The sequence below is a fragment of the Anser brachyrhynchus genome, assembly GCF_964034855.1.
Source record: "Anser brachyrhynchus genome assembly, chromosome: 2".
NCBI lineage: Eukaryota > Metazoa > Chordata > Aves > Anseriformes > Anatidae > Anser > Anser brachyrhynchus.
The window spans coordinates 44282068-44300123 of NC_137695.1; the positions used below are offsets into that span (position 1 = coordinate 44282068).

At 42.1% G+C, this 18056-nt stretch overlaps 1 protein-coding gene across 1 annotated transcript; it reads right to left on the reverse strand.

Annotated features, from left to right (window-relative positions):
* Positions 1-297: 297 nt before the first annotated feature.
* Positions 298-13200, reverse strand: CMTM6 (CKLF like MARVEL transmembrane domain containing 6). Its single transcript, XM_080578307.1, has 4 exons — positions 12816-13200; positions 7870-8046; positions 6349-6447; positions 298-4825 (listed from the first exon to the last, which is right to left on the reverse strand). The coding sequence occupies exons 1-4, from the start codon at positions 12936-12938 to the stop codon at positions 4682-4684; spliced, it is 543 nt and encodes a 180-aa protein (XP_080434433.1). The 5' UTR covers positions 12939-13200; the 3' UTR covers positions 298-4681.
* Positions 13201-18056: the final 4856 nt, after the last annotated feature.

Sequence of the window (18056 nt, forward strand, 5' to 3'; positions counted from 1 at the left end):
CTTGTTGCAGTAACATATAGACCATGGTAGGTGTAAAGTCTGTTACAAACTAGTTTGGTTGGACCCCGTGGGATGAGACAACACCAACCTTATTGGAAATTTCCTCCTGGAAACGTCCACTGAAAATACTCGGCTTTGCAGATTTGCAAGTTGGACCCTCTCCCCCAGTAACAGGCAAACACAATGCAAGCTCCTTCCTCCAAACCAGGAACAAAGAATGATGTTATTTCCTATGGTTTGTTCTGGGAGAACTATATACTGACACCAAGCACTAGCAGTAGAAACGAGAAACACATATTTAACTAATATTTTATTTTAAAAATGATTACAAAATATTTTTAAAAGCTCTTAAGTCCAAAAAAAGCATAATACATCAAAAAGACCACAGGTTTAGAATGGAAAAGCAGTTAAACATTTCAAAATTATTTTAATGGAAGTTCAAGGCAACACTGACTACAAAACTGTAAAAAAATTATTTTACACAATATATAAAACCACTGTGTTATCATCCTGATTTAATAATCATTAAGTCACTTAAATTCTCAAAGGTATGAAAGCGATAGTTCTGAACAGCATAAGATTTAATCTAGATGATTAATTTAGATTTAATCTAAAATTTAATCTGCTGCTGCTTACAGCAATAAAGCAGAACAAAGATGAATTTCCATCTTGAAGGCACTACCAGCATTTTGATTGGTGACAATTTTATATAACCTTTCTAAAGTCTCACCAAATGCTTCCCTTCAGTGTAGTAAGTTTGGTATTTTTATTGCACAAATTTGAACAGAATGAGGATTACCATGATGGCCATTATGCAAAAACATCTTGTGCAGAGCTCTGAGACTTGTGTGAGACAACTGACTGCATTTTCAAGTCGGAGGGTGCAACGGCAGAACTGAATTGTAGAAGACCTCGATCCTCCCCTGCTGTTTTTAAAGCACAGAGCACAAGCAGTAGGGCACAATTCCTTCACATACTTGAATCCAAAGGGCATTGCTAGCATCATGATTTTAATGTGAGCCAAATGCAGAACACATAAAAAATTAATAATAATCTACATAATGCACATGCAGATTTTCGGAGAAACTCTCAGACCAACCTCTTCACAACAAGTCCTCACACGTCCTGGAGAACCCTCTGCACCGATTCTCACGGCACTGTAAACAAGGCCCGAAATTCAGTGCAGAGCCTTTGAGTATTTTTGGACAGGCTCAACTGGAAAAGGCTATAGCTTTTAATGTGTCTGAGCAGGCTCACGACACCACTGCCAAGCACTGCGGTGAAGACGGGAGAAGACAACCCTCAGCTCGATGCATGCCCAACTGCTCCTTTCCGCAGGTTTTACTGTCAGCTAAGATTGTACATGGATGGTTGCTTTGCGAACAGTAAGAGAAATTTAAGACAGTTCCTCGTAACTGCCCTTCTGCCAAAGCTCCCACCACTGTCCTGAACAGTCCCTCATCCATTTCAGTCAAAATCAGCCGACTTAAATTTAAGCAATTAAAAAACTGCTTCAAGTAAAGCAGGCTGGTTTCATCAGAAACAGGCTGGGAAACGTGCAAACCACTTTGCTGACAGAGCACGGGTGGGTAAAAGGCATCCAGCCACACACACACCTCCCGCAAAAACAGACGTTTCATCCAGGTCCAGGGCCATCCTCTGGGATTGGTCCAACTGAGAGACACTCAAAGCCTGGATCCAACACCAAAAGCATGACATAGGGCACTTCAAGACTGCAGGGGGCCACTCTGTACAGCCCCCACCCCACCTAGCCTGCGAGGGCAGAGGTGCCAGGAGGGACACGGGGACAGCTTCTGCCCCTTCATCTTGTGGAGCTGACAAAGCAGCTAAGGACGCCGCCTCCCAGAAGCAGGGAACAGCATACATGCAAGCAAACTTCATTCTCAGCTGACTTTAAACAACAAAACCCTTCAGCTTAAAGCCTGGGATTAATAGTACCACCACATAGAAACCATGTTGTTAGCCAACAGCTGTTTTGGCAGCAATAGTTTAGCAGTTACCTTAAGCCTATAACCAGCATGTGGCTCAGCTGCTTGTGGTATTTAACTGCTACACGACAGGTTAGTGCCAGGTATGCAGTGTCTGGGATGGAGCGCTATGTATTGCTTTAAGAACAACAGGTTCCCCGTTAGTAACTGTGACATGGAAAACAGAAGTAACCAGTTTCCAAAAAAACTACCCACTTGTCGTTTTCATTAGCTGACAGCAATGCATCCCTTTCAGTCAGCGACAGAATTGGATCCTCAAATCCATACAGGGATCAGTGAGTCAGTGAGAAAATGGGTAAAAGCTACTTGAAACAGCTACAAGGAAAACGGCACACTCAGTTTCTTTGTAAAGTATCATAATAATAAGCACTTAGGTGGAGAAAAGTCTTACAGAGAAAGCAGTCAAAACCCGTAATTCCCTTCACATATTTTCAACGAGGAAAAAAAAAAGGAAAAATTACACCATGACACAATCCCACCATAGTGCTGCATCATTTAAAAAATATCAGCAACACTGTGTTATTCTTACACCATATTTATAGCTTTTAATTATATATCAAGATTTAGAAACTACAGGCATCTTGATGTGCATTGATTAGGTAGAATGCCAGGCAATAAAAATAATTATAATTAAGAAAAATAAAAAATAAAATAACCCACAAAACCAACCAAAACCAAACCCAAACTTAAAATATTAATCATAGCTGTGGACACAAACCCCAAAGTAAGACACTGCAAATTGCAGCAGAGATATTTCCCACTGTGGCCAGTTTGGTAACCAGTAACGTTGCTTGTAAACAAAAACATCGCTAACCTGCCCAGTTTTCAGACACAGCTACGGCAGGCCCTGTACACCTACACCAAGATCAAGTGTTAGTGCAAATGGACACTAATAAATACAAGGAAAATCAATTCCAATCTAAGGAACATTTCATCCTCACAAAGCAGGAAATGACATGAAGGAAAGTATCTATTTTATGCATGGTTCTGAAACCAAGCTACAGCTTAAACCTCATGATTCACACCAACTGTCAAAATTGTACTCTGCCCAAGCGACGTGTAGTGTTAAGGTTAGGTCTCAGAGCTTAGAGAGAGAACATCACAAACTCACATTCATCAGAAAGTAGCAGTACTGGGAGGAAAAAAAAAAAAAAAAAGGCAACCAAAAAAAAAAACCTTTGACCTTCTTTTACAATGCTTTGTCTTACAATGACTTCCTCATCCTTTTCCAAATATAGCTCTCAGACAATTTCTGGAGGGCTTACTCTCAATGCTGCCACAACAGGTTACAGGACTATAAATTTGTCAGACAATGGTATTGATGAAGTGGAGTTAATGCCTGGAAGACACGACAGATGTCATGAGAACTCAAACAAGAACTGTTTTTGCATAATCAGCTTTTTCTCATTTGCTTTGGTATTTTGGAACGTCTCTTGACTCACAGCAGTTCGCCCTACTTTTGAGGGCTTCCCTCTAAATGAGGTTTAGCAATTTTGTTTCTACCTCAGACATCTGCAAAATGCCTTTTTTATTTTTTTTCTACCACTTCACTTTTTATACAGTAGCCATCAACATCTAGTCTGATAGGTCTCTCACTGGTCTGATACACGTTGCATCAGTAGTGTTTCTTGCAGTCTCAGGGCCCCTTGCTTTTAAGACAAATCAAGGTTACAAGTGCTTATTTACCTGTTCACCAACTGAGTTAGCCAGCAGCAAGAAGTCTCATACTAGTGCCATAGATATCAGCACAGAAAATGGTGCTGTCCATAACCATTCTGGTAAAACTCACCATTACCTATGCATAAACAAGCTGTGCATGGTATTAACCCTGCAAATTATAGCTGATATTACAACATGCTGTAATCTTTCTCCCACTGATGTTCAAATTGCTACTTCTGGGTGACTTTGTGAAAACACTTAAACTTTTTCCTCTCACAGATGCCACTTCATTTTTTTTTCCCCTGTGACTTTTGTCACTTTTGAAATAGTCTGAAGGAATATTTTGGCATACAAGTCTGAACTTGAATAACCATGGGGTGCAAAGCTGTCTCCTTAAAAAAAAAATATTATATTACCCCCTGCATAAAAACCCTAAGCTATTTCATTAAATTGATCTCCACAGACAGAACTAAAAAGTGTAATTAGTAAAAACAAACCAAAAACCCTTACATAAAGATAAGCATTTTTGTAAAGCTGCAATTTGGTATCCCTTTTACACTTACCATTTGACCAGTAAGTACAAGAATGAATTCTACCATACTAACTTGTAACTAGTAGAAAATATATTTGGTCCAGTTCATATACAAAATGTCTTTAAGGCATAACTGAGACTTTATGCACCACAGATTATCCTTTAGTAGTCACTCCTTCCAAAATCGAATCAGCACACTGTTGTCCTTGTGTTATTCTATTTGTTATTCTATTTAAACTTTTTTTTTTTTTAATGTATGCCACCTAGAGAGGTGGCAGGACCAGTTACCTACAAAATTAAATAGAACATGATGTTCAAGATGATGTTACTTAACCTAAGGATCTATAAAAATTTGTGATAAGCAACATGTAAAAAATTGATTTGAAGGAAGAGACAGAAGTTATTACCTACAGAACACTGAAGCTTCATTTTAGTTTTCTCCACTGAAAAAAAAAAGGAACTAATTTCAGAAAGTTCAGCTTTACTTATTCAGTAGGGAATCTTCTGCAGTACCCTGAGTGTTGCCTGAATTTTGAGGGTGTTCTTTGGTGCTTCGTTTCCGACTGCCCCAATACTCCATCACAAACTCAGCTAAAAATGCCCCACTTGCAAAAAATCCAAATACCTGTGAAAGTGAAAGAAACATATGAATTTAAAAAGTACAAACATTGACAGTATTCTACGATTTTGGAGAGTTTTGCTGCACTATTCATATATGTTAATAATGCTCATATATTAGATCAATGGTTCAATTTAAATTAGCAGCAGATCAGAAATCTTAATTCTAGCATATTCAATGCAAAAGTTGTTACAATTCTCGTTCTCTTAATCAAGCGTGAATCTTAGGATATGTTCTAAACAGATCTTAATAGCAGAAGTATATTCGTTATTTTTTTTTGCAGTAAAATTAGTAAAGAAGCATGGCACTAGTGGTATAGCAGACTATTTATCCAAGAGATATCTGCCGTTTAAAGGGACTAAGTGAAGAAGAGTAACCCGTGGAAGGTGAAGGGAGATAAATAAGCAGAGCTTAAGCAAGTCCTTACTGCGTCAGCAAGGGGGGATGACGTGACCTTTTGCTAATGACAACTTTCATTATTAGTCACAGCAAAGTAGTGGTAAGCAGACGGTTGGTTTTAGCAGCTTCTTTCAAGCAAGGATGTAAACGCACACGTTTACACTAACTTTTAAATAAAATTAAGCAGCAGGTTTGCCCCAAAACAGTTAGATACTATGAAGTCTTGAATCCCGATATTTTTGTTTTTCCAGCTCCAGGAGAAAAACAAACAAAAAAAACCCCACCACCACCACCAAAAAAAAAAAAAACAAACAGAAAAGGAAGACTAATCAAACCATTAGGACTGTATATATCAGCATCACAACAGATGACCATACAAAAGTGTGTATCTTCAATAGCTCGCGCTGAGTATGAAACAGAATTCAATTTTTATTCATTGAAGAATAAAACAAAAATTTGGTCTTTAATCTCACATATTCACAATTCCAAAGTTATTCAAAAAGAGCACCAAATGAGTAAGGAACTATGACCCAAAGCTTCTACAGTGCCTTGTCCTGTGCCTCTCCAGTGTTCCGTGGGAGATGCATAACCTGTTGCTCTTCTATTTTTGTCTCTGAGGAGCCTAGCATTCTTATTGCAACCTTTACAAGCCAGCATTCTCTACATATGCTTTATAACGTCTGACAAAAGATGTGGTTTCTTGCTGACTTTGCGAGAGGGCAGCATTACAGGAGCACAATTAAGGAAAAAAGTTGGCATTTCAGAGAGGCGAGTATCAGAGAGCTTGGGAGGCTGTGAGAGATGGCAGTGCCATTAACAGTGACAGATGACAGGGAACAGTACAGAGCCAAGGCAGTGAACTTCAGTGAGGAACCAAGAAGCGAGCCACAGCTGCTGGGGAGCCACAAGCAGGACTGCTGGAAAGCCCTGCATCCGAGGAATGCCTACTCTTCGGATTTCCTAAGCTAAGTTTCAGAAGCTCTGAAACAGCTAGCTCCTCCTGAAACTTGTAATGCACTGAATTCTCTTCCCTGCCCAGTTTTTTGCCCGTAGACTGGGTGAGGTTTAAAGGGTAGAGAAATTAAGATACAAGATAAATGCAAAGTAAATGATACACTTGTAAGACTTACGCATGCAATAGTTTCAGAAGCCGACGCAGAGCTCGTTGCAGCAAGAACTATTGAAGCTAACAGGAAAATGACACCTATGGCTAGCATGGCCCACAAATTCTGGAAATATAAAAAATAAATGTTACAGAATTGTAGATATACTACCTGAAAAAGAACAAGCATCCTAACAGCAACCAAATTAATCTGCCAGTGAATTTACAATTTGAAACACTGATGCTCATGGGAGCTTCAGAAAATCATAGAATGGGTTTGGGTTGGAAGGGACCTTAAAGATCACCTGGTTTCAACCCCCCTGCCATGGGCAGGGTCACCTTCACCAGACCAGGTTGTCCAAAGCCCCATCCAGCCTGGCCTTGAACACTTCCAGGGATGGGGCATCCACAGCTTCTCTGGGCAACCTGTTCCAGTGCCTTGCCACCCTCACAGTAAAGAATTTCTTCCTTATATCTAATCTAAATCTCCCCTCTTTCAGTTTAAAGCCATTCCCCCTTGTCCTATCACTCCACTCCCTGACAAAGAGTCCCTCCCCAGCTTTCCTGTAGCTCCCTTTAAGTACTGGGAGGCTGCTGTAGGTCTCCTTGGAGCCTTCTCTTCCCCAGGTTGAACAACCCCACTGTTGGATTTTACTGCTATGTATGCCAAACAATATTCAATATCATCAACTATTTTTAAAAGTCTAATTTACACACTCCTTTTTTTTTTTTTTTTTTTTTTTTTCAGTGTTTCATACATTACACCAACATTCATACACCAACATGGGGCTTTGGGCAACCTGGTCTGGTGGGAGGCGTCCCTGCCCGTGCAGGAGGTTGAAATTAGGTGATCTTTAAGGTCCCTTCCAACCCAAACCATTCTGTGATTCTATGATTTCTCACAGTCAAATTCAAGTGCAGGTCAATTGTGCTAGCATTATTCTATACGTAATACATTTGGGAAACTACAAACTTGTAAGTAAACTTGCTCAATCAAACCTTACTACACTCCCTTTATGTATGTTCATGTAAAAACGCTACTGTTTGCACTGAAGACAACCAGGAAGGGACATTCATACAACAATACAATATCCTCCCTGACTTTACAGAGCAACTCTGTGCCACCACAGTATCGTCTGAAATATAAAAGCATGAACAAGTACAATTATTACCAAAAAGGAGGTAGGATACACACAGGAGAAAAATAGATACCATAAACAGGCAAATTCCAAGTATCATGCTGGTAGTAAAGTGTGTTCCATATGCATACATATATATTGTGATTGTAGTAGTATAGGTCTTTGTGAAAGACTTTCACACAAGTCCTAAAATCCTGCATGTAACCAACATGACAATTTAGGAAAAGCTGCCAAAAAAAAAAAAAAAAGACTCTTAAAGTTAACTTATTTATTAACTGTAATATAACCTATGTTAATCTACCCTTTAATTAGAGAATAATAAAAGATTCACTCTGCATTGCCTTTTTACTCCACAGTAGTCTTTAAGCACTTGCATTAAACAGTTTGTTTAAAAAAGAAAAAAATCTTACCACTCTCTTTACTTTATCTTTCCCAAAGGTTTCATATGCAACAGTGCAATACACACAGAGGATCAGGAGGCTCAGAAGAAAAGCACTGCAACTTGTGAATTCAAAGAAGTAAAGTCCACCACAATTGATACAATCGTCCACAATTTCCTCAAAAATAACAGCCAGAAGAGAGAGAAACTGCAAACAAATAACATACTTGTGTTAGATCAAGTCACCAATATCTTAGCAAACAGCTGTCTCCAATATTAACATTAATGAAGGCAGATGTAAAATTTAAAAAAAAATCTAAAAAGAACTTGGTAAGGTTCTGCACTATTTTATGGTTATTTACCATTACTTACCTATGGATAACACAGGTAGAAATATAACAACACAGTTTAGGCTTGATGTTAACGTCAGTCAACAAAGTCCATTGGGTTAAGCTGAGCACACACCACCAAGCACACGCCTTTAGCTAAAGACTACCACTCGTGGCTTTGTGCAGTAGGAAGCAGAGCAGGCAGACAGCACGAGACACACAGCTTCCAGTCAGAACAAGCAAAATGCTATTGCTTACCACTTACAACCACATTTAGTTTTACATGCATTTGGGATTGGGGTGGATCGGAAGACTCTGACCCAGTCAGCTACCTCCCTGAAAGCCTGCAGCTGGTGTTATCTCCCTCGATAAACTTCAGAGAAAGTATAGCTAATGGCTTGTGTGTTTATGACCAGTAACAACAGAAGCTCAATTGCAGGAATCAAAACTTCAAACTATGTTTAAACCACGTTTAAGCTATGTTGGACAGTGTTTAATCTCTGCAGAAGCTTATGTTAGCCTCCCTGCAGCAGTATTTTTTGAGGAAAGAACATGAGTTAATTCCCGTACAGACACCAGGCATCTGCTGCTGGATCTTCTACCATCTTACTGTACAAGAAAGGATATTGCTTTTTTTTAAAATAGTCTCTCATTTTGGCCACTTCTTGCTGATTTTCTTCATCCTAAGAAGTTGACAGAGGATATAGATCCTTGCAGTAAGGAGTTCAGTGAACTGAAACAATTATTAGGAATCAGAATCAGCTGTAAAATCAAGACTGATACAGGGATGATGATCCTATTTTTAATGATAGTATGTGGGCAACAATGGAGTTGACAGCTCTTCTATGAAAAAAATCTAATTCTAGAATTCAGAATTGTCATTTTCCAGTTACTAGCATGTCAAAACAGCTGCAGATGCTATATCTGCATCTTATTTTGGAAAAAATGACCTGTCTTCAGTTTCAGTTTTCGGACAGTAAAAATAAGAAAAGTGATTTAGCACGTGGGAAATGTAAATTCACCAACTAAGCAAGACCTCAGAAAACATCGTGCTTTGAATACGCATTGGTGTAAAGTAAACAGGCTCTCAGAAAGGGAAAAACGCACGTTGGGAAACTGACACATTACAATCAGGCCGCAGCATACTTGCCTTCTCTCTTGTGCTTGGCTAGCAAAGCAAATTTCTCAGAAACCCTCACGCCTAACACAGTGATTACTACAGATGCCCGAGGAATATTTTTCTCCCCCTCCCTTCTGGGATTTATATTTCTGCCTCCTTATATCAGCACTGAAAACTGAATGCCATCACTATCACCAGAGACAGAACAGAAAGGAAATAAAAGGTCTTTTTGGCAACCTGCCCTTAAAAGGCTTTAGAAGCCCAGGTAACCATAATATGGTCTAAGTAACCGCAAACAACCCTCTCCACTGAGTGTGCAAATGAGTGGGGAAAAACAAATCACATTCAAGGAGTACTTTTAAAGGGTTTCACGTCAAAAAAATGGAGAAGGGATGATTGAGGGGTTGATCTGGCGTCCTTTGTGGGACTTCTCCAAGTCAGTATTCAAATTTTTATTAATGAGCCGAATAACAAAGGAGAGTTCTTCACATCAAAGCTTTTTAATGATGCACTCTGATTGAAGTAGTATATCAGCAGCACATCTATAAGCTGCAGAGAGTTCTGCCTGGGTTTGTTAATTTGCTTCTTGACATCACCACAAAAAACATAAGAGGGCTCTGTTGTTACGTTTTATTCAGTTTCCCAGTTCTGCAAGCACAGCCACCTTAGGTCATTGTTAGTCCTGGGATCAGCGCAGACTTGTACAGGCTTACATTAAGCAGTAGAAGCTTGTTCTGTCGTATTTTTATGTTTGCCATCTCCACACTGAGCCTATGGAAACTTCCTAGTGGCAAGCACACAGAAACTCACTATGGTTTTGTTTGAGCTGTCAGTAACAAGCGGAGAGAGGCAGCTCAGGAGCTCCTCATTTTCTTCAGAGCTAAACCTTCAGGGCAGAGCCTCTTCCATGCTGAAGACCGAGGAAGCACCTGAAGACACAAACAGGCAGCTGCTACCTTCCTTCCCTCTCGTGCAGAGCCCTGCATTGCTGTGGATGTGTATTGCTGCAGATTAATCCCAACTGCCCATACATACACCAGCAATTAAATAACTCCCTCGGTCCTTTGCCGGCAAGAACTTTTCATTGACACTGACGTTACTGCAAGTTTCTGCACAAATGTCGCGTTTCTCAAGTAGATTTAAGAAGCGAAAGGCTACAAAGGAATGCTACAAAAATAAAGCAAATCAATGAACTTTCCAACAGGCCTGTGAAAACACAGAGCAGTGGTGTTCCCAGTACAAAACCTTCCCGTTTAGAAGGGTGCATGAATTAATTCAGTTTAGCAGTTCACCCGTGTGATTATCAGTGTGCAGTCCCAACAATAACAAACAATCACGGTTCTAACACAAGGCTAATAGATGTTAATGACCACCACAGTCACTGGGACTTCCAGTCCCAGGAACATTTCCCAGGAAATTTCCCAGGAAAACAGGAACATTTCTCCTACTGGAAATGTTGAGGCTTCCACCTTCAGTAATTTCTGGAGCTTGCTGTAAGTGCTTTGGCCAAGATCTGAAGATCTGTGCATTTTGGTAAAGGGAAAAAAAAGGTGGGGAGGAGTGGGGAAACTGTTGGAAATGAGGAGGGTGAATGATGACAATTCATTTTTTTCTCTTATTGAAGGACTGCTATAGGCCATAAACTCCTACTTCTTTAGGAGCCTATCAAGCAGCTATCTGTCCTTGCTAAGACAGGCCTTAATAACTTACCTTTTTCCTTCCTAGAAAGCTTTTTAAATAAAGCCTCTGCTCAGGTAAGCAGTTGAAGATGTTGCTACACCAGTAAAGTTGCATATGCAATTGTTTTATTCCATTAAACTACTGATCTGTAATGATCTGTTTGTTTGGGAGCAACACCCAGCAGATCTTAATTAATTAATCTCTAGAAGATGAAGTAACATTTTACATCCTGTTGTATTTACTTATAGCATTCTTGGGTGTGATTAAAAAAAAAAAAGAAAAACTCTTAGAAAGCTTTACTTTTGGCAGCATTAGCATTACCAGCACTGCTTTCTTAAGCTTTCAGCTGGGGCTTTTGACTCTGCATGGGATAAAGTTTAAAAACTGAACGTCCTCTTTTCTGCACAGGGAGTTAACAAGAAAGGGTTGGAAATCACCTATGATTCCTCCCAGCATGAGACATCTGACTGAGAAGCCACTTCGTTGGAAAATGTTCGCTGACACATTTACAGTCAGCGGCCCCTTGCCACTGCGGTTTCACTACTCCCTGCTGGTACGTAGGACCAGTGCTCCTCACATCACTACCAGCAAGCCCACACCAGCGTGCTTGGGAAGAGTCCGTCACTGAGTATGGAAACAAACAGGAGCGTGATTCAGGTGTCCCGGTGCTGAGCACATTCAAGAATAAACGTTATGCGTGGCAAAAAGCAAGCAGAATTATAAGCCCCCAATTCCAGGTGAGCATGGGACCGCCCGGTATGCAGCGAGGCACTGCAATGTCACACGCACATCCAGGCCGGCCACCACCCAGGTCGCATGTTTTGGTGTGATTTCTGCTGGGAGGTTTGCTGTGGGAGATGTGCTCCCCGAGGCGGTGGCGCACGGCGCAGCCTAGTACGCTCACAGTCGGGCTGTGGGGGCGATGGAGGGGGACCCAGCAAGCCCTTCCCAGTCCCACAGCCTTACAAAGGTTTCTACTGCCTGTTTTCATCCAGCGAGGCCCTAGGACGAGAGTACTGTTTTCTGTGAGGATTGCCTCTGATTTTAAACCCCGAGGACACCGAGCAGCGGACCCACGCTGGCCGCAGCGTTTAACCTCGGTCACGCGAGGCACACAACCACCAGGTAGGTGCTAGTACGTGCTCCTGCAGCCAGGACACGAAGAAGAAGAAGCAAGCCCATTAGTTCCTCACCACAAAACAACCTCAACCCGTCCAAAAGGCAGTGCCACCGCTGCCACCTCAGCCTTCAGTTACCAATTTGTGCAGCTTAGCAAACAACAGCAAGCGCAGACTTTGCCTCTCCTGCGCTTGAAGCCAGGCTTTCTGCTCAAGCGAGCTCCTTCCTGACCCACAGAAATAACCCCTCTGAGTACGGCCACCTCCGTTAGCCTTCATCGGTGAATATTTTAATTTTTAGGCTCGGGGGAGCCTAAAGCTGGAGGTTATGGGAAAGGGAAGGGAAGGGAAGGGAAGGGAAGGGAAGGGAAGGGAAGGGAAGGGAAGGGAAGGGAAGGGAAGGGAAGGGAAGGGAAGGGAAGGGAAGGGAAGGGAAGGGAAGGGAAGGGAAGGGAAGGGAAGGGAAGGGAAGGGAAGGGAAGGGAAGGGAAGGGAAGGGAAGGGAAGGGAAGGGAAGGGAAGGGAAGGGAAGGGAAGGGAAGGGAAGGGAAGGGAAGGGAAGGGAAGGGAAGGGAAGGGAAGGGAAGGGAAGGGAAGGGAAGGGAAGGGAAGGGAAGGGAAGGGAAGGGAAGGGAAGGGAAGGGAAGGGAAGGGAAGGGAAGGGAAGGGAAGGGAAGGGAAGGGAAGGGAAGGGAAGGGAAGGGAAGGGAAGGGAAGGGAAGGGTCTCACCGGTTGCAGCACTTTGGCCGGCAGCCTCCAGCCCTTCAGGTGCTGCCGGGTGCAGCCGCAGGGCCGGTGGGGCTCCTTGCAGTGCGGCTCGGTGGTCTCGTTGTACACGGCCCCGTTCTCCATGGCCGCGCCGCCGCCGGCTGCCGAGTTGAGGGAAAACCGAAAGCAAAAGGGCGAGGCAGGAGGGCGGGGAGGGAAGGGAAAGGGAAGGAAGGGGAAGGGGAAGGCGGAGGCGGTGCCTGCCGGCCGCCGGCCGGCTGCCAGCCCGGAGCGGTCCCCTGCCGGCCTTCCCCAAGGGCCTGGCCCCGTCCCCGGCCTCGCTTGAGGAGGAGCCGGGCCGGTGCCGGGCGCTGGAGGCGGCCTGGGGCTGAGCAGCGCCTTGGGGAGCGCGTGGGGCCCGGGATGCTTTTTAGGAAGGGTTTGAAGAGTTAGGAAGGGGTTGAATGATTGTTTAAGAAGGGTTTGAAGGACTGCTTGCCTCCCTGTTGTCACAGGAGGGTGTGGGTTGGAAGGATTTAAACCACGGCTTTTGGTGCTCAGCCACCGTGCTGGCAGTGAGGTAACCACGGGTGTCCCCCAGGTCCCTGTGTCGATACGCTCCCACGCCTCTGCCCAGCTCAGATTTGAAGGGAAGCTGCGGCTTGTGGTGCCTACAGAGGAGCACGTGAAACCCACTGTATATAAGCACAGGTGTACTGCGTTCACCATTATTATACTGTTAACCTGTCATCCACAGAACTGCTACCGTCCATCACAGTCAAATTCGGGTACACTTCACTTATTTAAGTTTCTGTCAAATGTAATATAAATGGCAATTTGCTTACTTAACCTCAGCTTTGTACGCACTTCGGTTAAGTGAAGTGTATGCTCAGGAAATCAGGTTGCTCAGCCCCGTTCCTGTTCCAGAGCCAGCACAAGGAGCGGGGAGGACGCGTGCTGCCACCTGTGAGCCCCGGTGCCATTCGTAACTCTGCCAAGAGCCACCGGGACGGACAGGTAAAGTAGGATGGCCCTGTTGAAAGCGGTTGGTTCATGCTCTGTGTTGAACATTCACCAGCAGGCCATAAGCACGATCCCTCCCAGTAAAGAAAACACAAGCTAGAGGAACACTGCAGGGCCCCTGGGCAGGGCAGCACAGACTTGTTTGTGCCAGAAACAATGCCTGCTGCAGGAATCGGCTTCAGAGGCAAATGAGGAGGGCAAGGCCCATGATTCCCAAGGCATGGGAGTTTCCAGTAAAATAAGTAAGGTACCGCCACGAGGGCAGCCTAGCTTCTGCCTGGGGTTGGGATGAGTTTAATGTAGTTCTGCTGGCAGCATCCCCAGAACGCAGGGCTAGGCACATAACATTTACTGTTACCACTCAAGAGTCTGCCTTGCCTTTATTGCTGTTTTTTACATTAGTACACTATAAATAAGATTATATTACAGAGGCTGGCATCTCGTTTCTGAAGGAATTTCCCTTGTTTTGTTTTCTTGCTAATATTTTGTGTGCGACTAGACTGTACTTTGGTCTGAGGGAGACAGGACTTAGGGAGATAGAAGAAATTGTGAGTTTTCCTTTTAAGGTGTTCGGTAGCATCTAGGGATATTTGCATTTGTTCCCATCTGAATCTTTACCAGTGTCTTACTGCAGCATTACTAGATTATGAACAGAGATTTAACTATTGATGACAACTGTCCGAGTCTGCTTTTCAAGGAGTCATATAAACACTATACAAGTCAACAAAAGATGAAATATATTGCAACCTTTTTCTACTCCCTGTTGTCTTTGAGTTGGCTTTTCTGTTCAGGCCTTCTCCAGAAAGTACATATCAATGATGCATGAATTATAAAGGTTAGCTTGCCACCTAAATCCTAGCTTATTTAGCCCACTTTATTTATTTATAAGGGAATTTATGAAAAGCAAAACAGTAACAAAGTTCCAGTAACTGTAACAAAGAAGGAACAAAAAGCAGACCAGGTAGGGCATGGTAGCTTAAAAATACTTCGGGCATTGTGTTAAAACATACAAATGCTGCTATGCACACAAACTAAAGGCCCTTTTCATTAGAACTGTCTTTCAAGTACCTCACTCTCCTTTAGAGAGAACGCAGATCAAAACAATAGTTGCGATACATAACATGCCTGTTTAATGCAAATAACTGTAATTACCTGCCTGTGATGCAATGGAAATCCCATTCCAGATGTGCATCTACTTCCTTCTGTTTACGTACTGATGGAGTTTTCCCAAAACAAAGTCTTTCTTACCCACACAACCTGTGCCAGAATGGCAGAACCAGAGCTAAAAGCAGGACATTGCAGCAGAGAGGCAACCCTGGAGTTAGATCCTAAACTACCACAACATCTCCATTCAGCCAAAGAGCTTGAAGTTGGTGGAAGCAGATCAGTGATGAGTGACCTAGTTTTCTCACTCATTGCATCTTCACCACCATAGTGGCCAAAAAGCAATACTTATTAAGTTGAGAAAGCTACCTCATTAGGGGAGATTATAGTATAGCTTTATGACACGGCTATCACCCCTTGCTGCACTGAAAAAAACTTACTTGTGTGACTGGAGCTCCTTGAAGCAGTTGAGTAAGTGTCAGCCACTGGAATATAATGGACACAGACCAGGGCTGCATCCCTATTCTCATAAAGTGAAGCCCCAGTGACCCTTCAGAACTAGCTTCGTACTGTATTACAGATTTACACAAATTAAGCTAAAACCAAAGTCCCTCACAAACAAAATTAGCAGCAGGGCTCCACTGACCTGACTTGTCACAAATTCTAATTTTCCCATGTTCATAAATACAATTGTGTCTTTTTGTTTTCCTTCAAGGAGGGCAAGAGAGAAGGAACTATAGGAATGGGAAAGTAGTTTAAAAGTCCAAAGAACTGAAGGAGACAGGCTCCATTTCATTTGACGGGCGATGAGGTTCATCACCACTGAACAATTAAATCAGCCAGTTGGAGGCACAGCTCTCCTCCTGGTCTCAGTTCTGGTATTCCCACGCAAGCATCTAACAGGTTTCTTTCCTGACTCTGGCCCTTCTTGTTGCGAGCATTAAGTACAGTACAACTAGCTAGCAAAGGGAATAACATAAGTACTGTGACAAAGAACTCAGAAAAGACTTGCACGTCTTGCATCTGCTGAAGATTCCTCTGCTCTCAAGGCTGTATTTTTGGGCTCAGTATTGCAATTGAATTCACAACCCCTGATCTTCATGCTGACCAGCTAGAGTGTGTGATTTTTAAACAGCTGAAGGTTAAGAATTAGCATTTTTAATAGCTATGTCTAAGTATCCCTTATGACACAAGAAAACAAACCCTCAATGCTCCACATTTCCCAAATGTTGGGTTAAGGTAACTCGTCACTGTTTTTCCACATTTATCTGCATAAAGAGAATCACAAAGCCATGAGGTATTTGACAAGTAATGGTTCTACAGGTGCAGGTGTCCTACTGCAAGTTAAGTTTGCTCCCCATAAAAGGACTGCAACCCAACGGGTTGGTACTTAAGTTCCAGATGAACCACTAGAAACTTAAAAGTTAATGTGGTATGGTAGCTAGTCCATATAGCCCAGGTAGCACATACACATTTCGGAGACTGCCATATTTTCAGCTGAGAACTAAGAATTGTCTGGAAAGAAAGTGGTCTATTAACCAAAATTTTCAAGCTTAAAACTGGTAGAGTAAGCTTATTACAACCAGTATTCTCAAAGAACTGATGTAGGAACATGAAGGAGAGAAGGAGGAAGAAGAAATTTGTAAAAATCCCCCCCAAAACATTCATTTTGGGGCTAATAGTTCCTTATCTACAGAGAACTAGCTCTGAAAGTACAAAGGAATTTACTTGGTTTATTTACTTTATAGCATTTTTGCAGTATTCCACAAAACATTGATTTTATTTTTTTTAAATGAAAAATCATCTGTTCTTCCAATACCATCTCTAATTTCTTGTGTACTAGACTAAAACCTTGGACCCAATGACACTAAAGGCATTAAAGGCACACAGAAGTGATTAGAAGTTACTCACGCTGTTATTCCTTTTAGAATCAAGGTCATAACAAACCTAACACATCTACAGGTAAGGCATTAAAGCACAATAAAGGATAACGAAGTAGTATCCTTTCCAAGCATCCTTCTGTTGTTTTACCCAACTGGTAGCTTTGGTACCTAAAAGAATGAGGATTAACCAGCTCTACATTTTCTGAAAATAGCCTTCTATTACATAGGTTTGTTTTGCATGATAGTCCTGGTGACACCTTCATCTTGACACTCTTGTCAAAGCAGTAGACAGGGAAATTTCAACTCGAGGCCAAAGCCAGCAGCCAAGCAGTCCTGGTCTCACTGAATGGAAACACGAAGCCAAAGCCACCAGGCTAAATAGAAACAAGTTCTCATTTTCCTTTTGTCATAAAAAACCTTTAAAGTCTTTTTTCCAAAAAGCACAAAGAAGCTGTGGATAGTGACAGCAGCTTTAAGAGAATTTTAACTTTAAGGAGGTAGGCTATGTCAGTATAGTAGAATATAAAGGCCACGTAGAGAGAATGTTCTTTAAAGATTTTTTTTTTTTTTTGCAAAATAGCTAAAACAGCTAACAGGGGCTAGGGAAGAAATAAATTTAGAAGTTTTAAATTTGCAGAAGTGACATTTATTTCTAGAACTTTGTTTTATGAAGTGAAATTATAATGAGTCATTAGTAAGGTTTTCCCCTGTCCCTGCCTCTGAAAAAAAAGCCACCTAGTTCAACAGTTCCTAATATGTTGTCTAGTTTTCCAGAAATATACGGAAATAAAACATGTCCGAGTTTCCAGCTTCAAAAAGGATACTGGGCTTTGACAGATGCTCAAATGAATAAAAAAAATGCAGAAGCTAAAGTTTTGTTTCCAAAAACCTGAGCAGTACGAAAGTTTAGGATATTGCCCTAGAGTTTCACTCCACAAACACTTACCACTGCAGCTGCATGTATGAAAAAGCATGCTGCTGATGTTAGGAACAGCACCTATTACCTTGAGCACACTTAGAGTTATGGTTCAAGAAGTTTACATACATAAGCTACTATCAGAAATGTACTGATAGCGATGCATTTCTCCATGTGTCCCCTTTGCTGAATCACTGCCATAAGCAAAAAGTTTCAGTACTCCAGTTTGAACAATTGATCAATAGCTAACAATCCCTACTGAAACGTGGGATTCAGTCCACAGTTCAATACTCTGAATCAATTGTAACAAGTATGGTTAACAATTTAGGGAGCTTA